This window comes from Corvus brachyrhynchos, unplaced genomic scaffold (genome assembly GCF_000691975.1).
Source record: "Corvus brachyrhynchos isolate BGI_N302 unplaced genomic scaffold, ASM69197v1 scaffold182, whole genome shotgun sequence".
NCBI classification, from domain to species: Eukaryota; Metazoa; Chordata; class Aves; order Passeriformes; family Corvidae; genus Corvus; species Corvus brachyrhynchos.
Genome location: NW_008236807.1, coordinates 567,840 through 578,577, shown reverse-complemented (window position 1 = coordinate 578,577; position 10,738 = coordinate 567,840). Strand labels below are relative to the sequence as shown.

The 10,738-nt window shown below is 49.2% G+C and overlaps 1 protein-coding gene across 1 annotated transcript in view; it reads left to right on the top strand.

Annotated features, from left to right (window-relative positions):
* NET1 (neuroepithelial cell transforming 1) overlaps nt 1–10,382 on the top strand; it is a 23,827-nt gene extending 13,445 nt beyond the window's left edge. Inside the window, exons 4-12 of the mRNA XM_017728003.1 lie at nt 3,893–4,000; nt 4,745–4,912; nt 5,660–5,722; nt 6,139–6,235; nt 6,343–6,419; nt 6,834–7,091; nt 7,331–7,501; nt 8,263–8,449; nt 8,640–10,382. Of these exons, the coding sequence (XP_017583492.1) occupies nt 3,893–4,000; nt 4,745–4,912; nt 5,660–5,722; nt 6,139–6,235; nt 6,343–6,419; nt 6,834–7,091; nt 7,331–7,501; nt 8,263–8,449; nt 8,640–9,031 (1,521 nt within the window). The 3' untranslated portion in view covers nt 9,032–10,382. The remainder of the gene's footprint in view (nt 1–3,892; nt 4,001–4,744; nt 4,913–5,659; nt 5,723–6,138; nt 6,236–6,342; nt 6,420–6,833; nt 7,092–7,330; nt 7,502–8,262; nt 8,450–8,639) is intronic.
* The last annotated feature ends 356 nt before the right edge of the window (nt 10,383–10,738 follow it).

Here is a 10,738-nt window from a genome sequence, read left to right as displayed (position 1 = left end):
TACATATATTTTATATGCTTTTTTTTTTTTTTAATATATGCAATATATTTAAGTTCATAGCCCCCGAAGAGTGGGACCAGGCAGCCAGAAACAATCTCGGCGCCTCACCCAGCTATTAAAAAATTATATATATGAGTTCATGTATATGTATATATCTTCTTTATATACATATATATCCATTATATATATATGGGTGTGTATTTATTTATATATGTGTGTATATATATATATATTCATGGCCCCCAAAAAGTGAGCCAAAACCAGTCTCGGTGCTTCACCTGACCCCGCTTCTCCCAGGTGGTTTTTCATTAAAACTTCTCCTGTTTTCATTAAAAAATCGCCTATGTCTCTCAGCGCTCTTTCCACTGACAGGATTTTTCCTAATTAGATGCTTGTTTGCTGCTTGAACCGAAAAAAAAACCCCTCGTGGGGTTTGTCGGGCTTTTGAGGGCTGGTTTGTTTTATTGAAGTATTGTTATTTTTATCGCGTGTTGTTATGCAGATGGCAATAATTGCGCTCCTGGTAGGTGTTCCCAAGCCTCCTGCTGCGACAGGAGCAAAAGTTCAGCAGCCAGGTAGGGCCCGGCTGCCTTGGGCTGGGTTTATTGCCGAGATTAGTGGCGAGATGAGGTGGAAAAGTTAAAAAAAAAAACAAGGCGTCTCCAGACGTCGCTGGGGTTTGAGGGCTCAGCGCCGAGTCACCAACCCCTGCAAATCCTGGATTTGCAACAGCCAAACTTGGGCAATCTCATTGTGCAAAAGGGAAACCAGATGTTGGGGGGAGAAATAACATAAACCAGATCTCTGGGAGGGGAGTAAATGGCCTCTTAATTCTTAATCGCCTGAGCCAACACTTCTCACTCGGAGCCGCTTCAAGAGGCACTGGAGTTGTCAGTGGGTGTCCCTTAGTCGGGAATGGGCTGTTGGATTTGGGAGAAGTGTGGAGCCGAAGTCTGATTGTTCATCTTGAAACTCAGCAAGCCCCTTGTGTGTGAATCTTCCATCGAGGTGGTCAGGTGCTGGTGATTTCTGGCAGGAATTATTCAGGCTGCTGACTAAAATCGCCTTTTTGCTGAATTGGCTCAGTAGGAAAAGTTTGGCCGCGCGTGGTTTTGCCATTGGTCACCGAGTTCGTGCGTGCTGGTGTGGGGCCGGTGGAGGACATTGCACTCGAGTGAGGAGGGATCCTTGTAAAAACCACTAATTATTACCCAGCACGGGAGAAAGGTTGTGGGCGTGCTGCTGCTGCTGCTGCAAGAAAAGCTTGCTCAAAAGTAAAGCCCGGTTTTCTTTCGAGCAAGGTGCAATCTTTTCATGAGTTAACCTGCACTTAGAAACACTTGAAGGAATTCCAGGAGTGTGAAATCTCGCCTGGCACAAAATCAGCTTTAGTGGCTGTGCTCGTGATGTATTAATTCACTTTTAATAAAGAGTCCTCTGGAAAAAAAATAATTCCTGATGGAACTGTTGACCCCGCTGGGGTTTTAATTATCTGGGGGTGCTGTAACACCCCTGGCTTGTTACAGAAACCTCCCACACTTTATTGTAATCTGGCTCCTGTAAGGAAGACGGCGTGGAGACAGGAGAGTCATTGTTTGCAAGTCCAGAGCTAAAAAAAACCCTCCTGAGCCCGAGTTATCCGCAGTATGAACTGCCCGGAGTCTCGGCTTACACCGGGCTGGAAGGGGAGTACATGACCCCGGGCTGGAACACAGAGCTCAGCAAAGGGGGAGCTTCCAAGCACAGGGATTTTATTTTCCTCCTCCCTGCTCTGCTTCAAACGACAGCACTCAGGAGAAGAACCAGATGCTTTTTTTTTTTTTGGCAGTCGAGCCATGTCTGAGGAGCACTCAGACACAAAGTGGGAATTTTTTTTTCTCCTTTAAGAGAGGAAAAACGGCCTTTTGCTAAGCTGAGTTCAGGAATTCCTCCTGCCAGCCCTTGGGCACGTGCATGTGTCACTTCAAGCGGGCACAGATGTGCAGGGAAGGCATTCCCACATTCCCTCATGGCCCTGGGCTCCGGCCCTGACACTGGATCTCTGCAGAGTTGCAGCGCTGACCCTTCACCAGTGACCTGTTCGAGCCTTGCCGTGGCCTGAGGTTTCTCGCTATTCATTTTCAGTGTCACGTTTTGCTTTTCCAGGCTATTTATATCCCTGGCCTTGCCAGAGCCGTGGGTGGCTTTGTGTCTGGATCTTCCCTGCCTCAGTCCTGCACTTTGTTAAGCTCCTCTTGGCCCATGTCCCTTTATCCTACTGCACTGATACGTGACTTTCTAGAAGTCAATACCTCCCTTTTCTTCCACTCAGAAACATCTGCAATAAATTAAAGCTTCCTTGTTGTCTTTGAGCCTGGCCTAACTTTCCAACCTTTTCCTGACTGTCCCTGTCTTGAGCTCAGTGAAAAAGTTCCTGCTGTCCCACTTAAACCCAGCTGAGGATCCCGTGATTCGAGGACGTTTGTACAGCTTTCCCCCATTTTTATGGTACCCTCCTAATTCTGACACTCCCCAAACGTTTCAAGCACAGCTTTGTGCTGTGCCAAGAGGTTTTTTTTCTTCCTGCACGGCTCATAAATTGTTTCTTTTCATGTTCCCCCCTGCAAGTTTGAAGGCTGAACTCAGGGTGAGCTCACCTCCTCCTCTATTGCTCAACGCCGCGTGTGGGCAGGGCCGCTCCTCGGGTCGAGTTGCTGAAATCGGATCTCGCACATACGTAGCTTTTATGCTGCCTCAGCCTCATGACTGGAATCCAGCTCCGTGTGTTCCTGTTCCCCTTTTTTTTCTGGTTTTGTTTTCAACATTTGTCACTTTTGAGCAAAGGGTTTGCCCACCAAGCTGGGCTGGGGGTGGAGACAGCGCAGAGCTCATCCTCAGCAGCCTTCACAGTCTCTGCCTTTTGAAAGAGTAGGAATTCAATAATTAACCAATTTTAACTGAGATGAACCCAAAAGGAGGCTGCTTTCCCCTCCTGATCTGAGCTTCGTGCTGAGCAGTCTCATGAGGATGAGTCATGTCTAACCCTCTGCCAGATGTTTGGGAGCACCAGGGCAATCCTCCAGCCTTTTCCAGGCCTTAACTCCGAGGCCATCTCTTCCCAGCCCTGTGCACACCTTTCCTGCCCAGCCCTCGCCACACAATATTTTTGATGTCAAACACGTCGAGTTGCCAACAGAACTTTCAAAACTGAAGCAGCAGGAGCCTTCCAGGGGCGTTTCCTCTTTCTTGGCAGCGTTTGGGTCGGGACAGACTTGAGCTCCCGGCAGGGATTAGTGGTGGAGAAAAGCAGAAGCTCCAACTTTCGAATCTAAACAAGGTGTAAGAAAAATTACAGCGATTGCAGGAGGTGGGGAAGTGCAGCAGGAGGAGGAAACTTTGTAAACCGAAGGTTTTAAGCTTTATCTGCTCCTTGTGTGCTTGTCCCTCACAGGAATGTTCAGCTTGTGGTTGGTTGCTGCTTGTTAGAGGAGCTGCTGAGGCCGTGCTGGGCTCCCACTGCTGCTCTGCTCTCCAAAATAAAGTGGAAAAACACATTCTTTCTCCAGAGGAAAAGATGAGAAAATGGAGAAGCAGATCCCAGCTCCATCTTTAGCTGTCACAGAGTGTCAGAGAACACTTTAATCTATTTCTGTTCAAAGCATAACAGTCCCTGCTGGAGCCCTATTTTGAATTCTCACTGATGTTCTCTCACCTCTTTTACCACTGGGCAAAACCTCTGCGGTTTAATTGCAGCCTTAAAGTTCAGACAAATATTTATAGCCTTTAAAGATGAATGGCTGCTTCCAAACGCTCTCCTTGCTGCGTTTGCCACTCCTTAAGTGGATTTGTGCTTTTGAAACCTGCCTGAGAAATTTCAGAGCCAGGACAATCTGTTCTCTGCTTTGCTTTGCAGGAGCCAAGCACTAAACGGGTCCGGCCTTTAGCACGAGTCACCTCCCTGGCAAACCTGATCTCTCCTGTCAGAAATGGGGCAGTTCGGCGCTTTGGGCAGACAATCCAGGTAAAAACAGAGCCTTTGGCTCCTCGGATCTGGAGATTTGGGGAAGGGATTGGTTGGATGGGGTAAAAGGGGCACCCCATGGGATTTTGAGGCATCTCTTGAAAATCTCTGTGAACTTTCCTGGGCCTTGGGAATGAGAAGTGCTGCCTCAGGAGTTCACAGGTATAAACTGCTGTGGAAAAACAAGGCTAAGCAGTAAATAAAATAAACTGCTTCAGACAGACAGAAAGAGCTGATAAAATGTCCCAGGCCCCAGGACACGTGTGCTGCAGCATGATGCGAGCTGACCTTGCTGCCCAGCACTGTCACAGGAGTGTTTTCCAAGGAGCTCTGTGCTCACACCTGCAGATAAGACCACATCTGGCTTTTAGGAACTCTGCGGAACACCAGAGCAAAGTTCAAGTGGCTCCTGATTAAGCTCTTCATAGGGAGAATTATGATCCTCATTTATTTACTTCCTCATACCTTGGAAATAAACCCAAGCTTTGCCTTCCCATCTTCCTCCCCAGTGGATCAGAGCAGGGAGAGGGGCATGGAAAACTTTGCCAAGCTCTGGCCTTTCTCAGCAGCTTGATTAAAGTGTTCCTTTATCTGAGGAAAAGTGTCTGGGTGTGTTTTCCTGCGTGGACAAGCCAGGAGGATGAAGGATTGGGAGGGGGATGGATAATTCTGTAATACTTCTGAAATGTTGGCTCTCCACATTTGTTTTTAATATTTTTATTTTTCTTTTTAAAATCCCTGCAGTCATTTGCCCTTCGCAGTGACAGCAAATCCCCTGGCTGTGCCCAGAAGTCTTGCAGCAGATCTGCTGCTCCTACTCCCCCCAAGAGAAGGAACAGTGTCCTTTGGTCTGAAATGTTGGATGTCAACATGAAAGAATCCCTGAGCACCAAAGAAATCAAGCGCCAGGAGGTAGCTGTCCATGAAAAAACGGGGTCGGGAAAGGCAGCCTTGGCTTTGTGTCTGCCCTGGCTGGGAAAGCAGTAACAACCTTTGGGGGGGCTGCATCTTCCCATGCACCTAAAGCTAAGATTTATGTCTGCAGCAGACATGGGAAAAGGTGGATTCCTCTCTGGAGTCACTGGGGAATTTATCTCCCCACTCTGACCCTTCAGAGATGCCAAACTTTCCATGGGGGTGCTCGGCATCCCTGAAATCCCACCCCCGGCCCCGTGGGCTGCGCCGCAGCCGCCCCAACGGCAGGTTCCTCACAGAGCCAGCTGTCTTTCTCCTAAAGCTCCTGACAATTGGTTGGAAGCCAAACAGCAAGGCCTTGGCTTGCCTTTTTCCTGGAGTTCTTAGACAAATCTTCTGGAGACGGCACAGAAGCCGCCGGAAGCCGCCTGGGATTTGACCTCTGCGGTTTCGGGGTTTTGTGTTTTCAGCCTTGCCTGGGTAAAAGCAGTGATTTAAAAGGCTCTAATATTTAATTTGGCTTGTGCAGGGGTGTCAGGGCTTTCACACAGTTGGAAGCAAAGCTGCTTTCTCAGGGCTAGGAAAGCAGATTTACTCAGGGTTGTCATGCCCTGGTGCCACCGAGTGATTGGGGTGGCCAAAGCCCTATTCAGGGCAGGCTGTACATTATGGGAGCTGGAAGGCTCTTCCTGAGAAAGACTGGGATTAAAAGTAACTCAGGATGCTTTATCCCCTTCTTCCCAGGCCATATATGAAATGTCCAGGGGAGAGCAGGACCTCATTGAAGACCTGAAGCTGGCCAGAAAGGTGAGTGGGATTTTTCCTGCAGTCAGTGACGACATTCCAGAGAACAATGAGGTTTCTTTGCACCTGCAGGCATTACGTGGGAGCTTTATCAGCCCCAGAATCCCCAGTTTGAAAGCTGGCCCAGAGAGCTGACGTGAGCACTGGGACAGCACTGGTGTGATTGCACCAAACCCAGCCATAAAAGGATTGTGCAGAACTGCCTGGGGACTCCCTCTCCCAGCTGGGAATAGTTCAGGCAGGAAAATCCTTTTCGTTTAAGTCTTCCATACCACATGGAGGGGAATCTTGTAGCATCAAATCAATTTTACCCTTTGTGTTGGCTTCACTTCCTGCACCTGATAGATCCCCTCAGATGTAAATCATCAGCTTTGGGGCCTGGGAGATTTGAATAGATTTGGATATATTTGATTTGACAGGCCTACCACGATCCCATGCTGAAACTCTCCATCATGTCTGAGGAGGAGCTCACCCACATCTTTGGGGACTTGGATTCCTACATTCCTCTGCACGAAGGTAAGAGCAGCTGGCTGGTTTGTGCTCACTAGGATTTAACCCTTCTGCTTTCTCCTGTTACTCGCTGGGGCATTGCTGCAATTCCTCTTTCTCTGTTTCCATTCCAGACTTACTGGCAAGTTTGGGAGAAGCAACGAAACCAGATGGAACAGTGGAGCAGATTGGGCCCATCCTTGTGAAGTGGGTGAGTTCAGAACTTGGAATCTGAGCTTAGAGAACGTTTAAAGCCGGAATTTGCAAAGCTCTGGGGTTTTTGTGGCGCTCAGTTCAAGATTGGAAGGGAAATTCTGGCAATGCTGGGAACAATGGGATTCTGGTGGCTGGAATGGGCCCTGATTTCATCCCGGAGACGTGGAATGATGTGCTGATTTATGGTTGAAATGTCTGTGTCTCCTGGGAGAGTTATCCCTGCAAATCCAAACCATTGGGAGCTTCAAAGGCTCCATGTGCTTGTTCTCCTCACAAGATCCTTCCTTAGCTTTTTATATTGGGCAAAACATCCCGGTGAGGGCTGTAGAATTCCGTGAGTTTGACTTGGTAGTGACATCTGCTTTTCCCACAGGGAATCTGACTCCTAAATCTCCTCTGTTCCCTGCAGCTACCAAGACTCCACGCCTACAAAGGCTACTGCAGTAATCAGCTGGCAGCCAAAGCACTCCTGGATCAGAAGAAGCAGGACAGGAGAGTCCAGGATTTCCTGCAGCGCTGCCTGGAGTCTCCCTTCAGCCGCAAGCTGGACCTCTGGAGCTTCCTGGACATCCCTCGGAGCCGCCTGGTCAAATACCCCCTGCTCCTCAAGGAGATCCTGAGGCACACTCCCAAAGACCATCCCGATATCCACATTCTGGAAGAAGCCGTGAGTACTCCTGATTTCCTTCTGCTTGTTCAGACTAAGGATTTTATTTGGGAGCTCCAGAAATGTTCCTTAAGCCCTCAGCACTTCCCTGGGGGTTTTTCTTGGGGGCACAGATCTGTGAGAGGGAAAATGAGGGATCAATCCGTATGGATTGCATCCTTTGGAGTTGTGAAGGAGCACGAGGAGAGGTCACGCAGGAAAGCAATTAATCACTCTGAATCATTTGTTTGGGTTTTTAGATATCCATAATCCAAGGAGTCCTCTCTGATATCAACCTGAAGAAGGGCGAGTCTGAGTGCCAGTATTACATTGACAAGCTGGAATACCTGGATGAGAAGCAGAAGGATCCAAGGATTGAAGGCAGCAAAGCTTTGCTGTGCCACGGGGAGCTGAAGAATAAAAATGGACATGTAAGCCCCTCATTTTTTACTCATTAATTCCCAAACCTTCCCTCAGAGCTGGTTTAAACTCTTGGAGCAGGACTGGGAGCTTCCGTCCTTAGGGATCGTTTAGACATTGGATAAAAAAGCAGAGTAGAAATCCCTTGGTGGCAGCCTCATTTCGGGGTGTAAGGGAGAGTCTCCTGCTGACAGCTTCACAGTCGGCTTTGGGAAGCTGGAAAATAATTAGCACGGAGTGCCCATAGAAAGTGCTCTCCATCCCGAGGGATTTCCTGCCTCTGTTTACTTCCAGGTGCTCTGACATTCCCCATTAGGAGCCCTGGCTTTTCCAAACAAAAGGGTTCCTGCAAAAGCCTGTTTGGCTTTGGGCTGGGCTGCCTGGAGTTTCTCTCCCACCCACTGGATCCAGGCTTTGCTGCCTTTTGTCCTGATTTAAACCTCCTATCTTTTCATGTTTTCTTTGTTGATTGGGGTTTTTTTGTTGTTGTTTCATTTGGCTGTTTTACTCCTGCACGAGGCATTCCATGCTCTCAGGAAAGATATCGCTCCTAGTCCTATCCCTTGCATCTGGGAATGATAATTCCCTTTCTAGGGATCCATAAAACAATAAAGCTGCTGATGTAATCCCTGGTGTGCGCCAGACCTTGGCATTGTCACAGGAGACTCCAGAAGTTACTGTGGGTGAAACTGCAGATAAGGTGGCCTTGAATCCCACAGGATGTGTGACCTCATGGAATTCAGAGTGCATATTGGAATGTTTTCCCTTCCAGAAGCTCTACGTCTTCCTCTTCCAAGACATCCTGGTGCTGACACGGCCGGTGAGCCGGAACGAGCGCCAGGCATTCCAGGTGTACCGCCAGCCCATCCCTGTCCAGGAGCTGCTCCTTGAAGACCTCCAGGATGGAGATGTCAAAATGGGAGGCTCCTTCCGAGGAGCTTTTGGAAATTCTGATAAAGGTATTGATCCAACCATCTCATCCATGGTGGCCATGAACTTCCAGCTGGGGCTTGGATAAGGAGACATCTTTGTGTCTCTGCTGGATTTTGGGATTTGGTGGGGGGGGGTTTGTTGGGATTTCAAACCTACCAATGGAATCTGTAAATATCAGCTCGGGTCTGATCTGCTCTTCCCTCTGTTTATCTCCAGCCAAAAACATTTTCCGAGTCCGTTTCCAAGATCCCAGCCTGGGCCAGTCCCACACGCTGCAGGCCAACGATGTCTTCCACAAGCAGCAGTGGGTGAACTGCATCCGCACCGCCATCGCCCCATTCCAGAGGAACATTCCCGCCTCCGAGCTCAAGGAGCTGCCGGAGCTGAGCGAGGAGTCGGAGGAGAACAACCCCTCCGTGCCCAACATCCCAGCCCAGAAGCGCCGGTCGGGAATATCCGAGATGGAGCTGGATGAGAGCGCGGCCGAGTGCGGCTCCGTCCTGGACTCGGAAGAAGCCAAAGGGGTGAAATCCCACAGAACCTCATCCGGGCACAGAAAATCCAGGGAGAAGCAGCTCAGTGGGAAGCGGAAAGAAACACTGGTGTAAGGAAAAAGAGGAGCCCCAGTGGCACCCTGGGGGAAAACTGTTAATTTATAAATAATTCCGTGTACATTTTTGTACCGGGAGCGCCTTCGGAGCCGCTCCGCGGATCAGATCCTGGGTTTATATTGGAATGGCAGCTACTGGTGTTCGATTACTGTTGAACTGGGGTCTGTTTTTACACTTCAAATCCATGAGGGATTTCCAAAACCCTTGTGCCAGATCTGAAGAGCAAGTCGGGGGTCCTGAAAGTTTCACACAGCCGTGGTGGAGGCTGGAAAAAAAATAAAGTGGAATTTTGGGCAGCAGCAGGCAGTTTTGATCAACACTGCAAAAGTCCTTTAAAGGACTCAACACCTGAAGTCACACTGGTGTGTGGTTCTGGGAATTCCTGCAAATTTGCATGATTAAAGAGGAAAAAATCCTAAAAGCAGACCCCAAGTTCAACAGGTTCTCAATTCACCTACTGGAATCTTTGATCTCCGCGTGTCCTTTGTACATTCCTCAGTCTCGCTCTCCTATCCTGCCAACTATTTAATTTTTTTATTAGTTTTGAGTTTGGGATTGGGCTTTTTGGGGTTATTTTTTGTTTCCTTCGGTTGGTTGGTTTTTTATTTTTGTATTTTTGTTGCTCAGACTTGGCATTTCCTTTCAAGTACTTGATCCTTCATGCTCCGAGGGGTGACATCCCAACCGTCCCTCACGTCACCCTGGAGCAATCCATGGGCTGGAAGGAGACACTACTGAAAGAGAACTGCTTTACTCCAGGGTGTAGGAAGGTTGTAGGCACGTTGTAAAAGGGTTTGGGGAGCAGTGAGTAGAGGGGATAGCAGGGAGTGAAGGTAGATTCCGTGGTTTTGTTGCCTTTTGGAAATGAAAAGCTTCCCAACGGGAAGCAGGACTTGGAGGCAACCAAGGGGTTCTTGCATGTGGTAGAAAGGTAGAGGAGAGGAATTGTTGGAGAGGAGAGGGAGAGGGAGTGGTTGTAAATACTCAAGAGGGGCAGCACTGCCATCTCCTAGTGGTCCAAAGATCCAGGGAAAAATCCAGGGAAAGATCCAGCTTGGGAAACGAAGTGGTGACAGCTCTGAGCACAACGGGGTGGCCCCATCCTTGGACAGCGATCCTTCCATCCCTAAGATCCAGGACTGGGGAGTGGCATCCTGCAATCCCTGTGAGCTGACATCCAGGACTGGGGAGCGCTGACTCCGCATCAGGGGTTGTCAGTGCCTGTCCCGTGTCCGGCCAGGAGCTTTGGGAACGGGCAGAGGGTGTACATAGACACAGCGTGTGGTTCTCTGTAAATGTTGTACAGTTTCCAGTGCCAAGTTCCATTAAATTCCTGACGGCCTCTCTCCTTCCTCATCCGAGTCCTGCCTGGGAGGGAGGGACGTGTCCGTGCTCGGGAGCTGCCGTCGGCTCCGGATCAATGCGGATCTGCTCCGAGGAACCCCTGTCCTGCCGTGATTCCTGCATGTCCAGGCAGGACAAGCCAGCATTGTCCAGTTCCATGTCCTGTCGTTATTCCACTGTATCCAGGCAGGACACGAGCCAGCAGCTGACAGTTTATGGATTCTCCTCAGTTTCTTGGGAAAAGGGAGCAGTGGGATTCTCCTCCCCCACGGAAAATGATCCGCCCCCAGCAGTGGAAGGGTCCTCATTTAGGAAATGTGAAATCCTTGAGGATCCTTGGGAAGGGGGATCCTGCTGGGC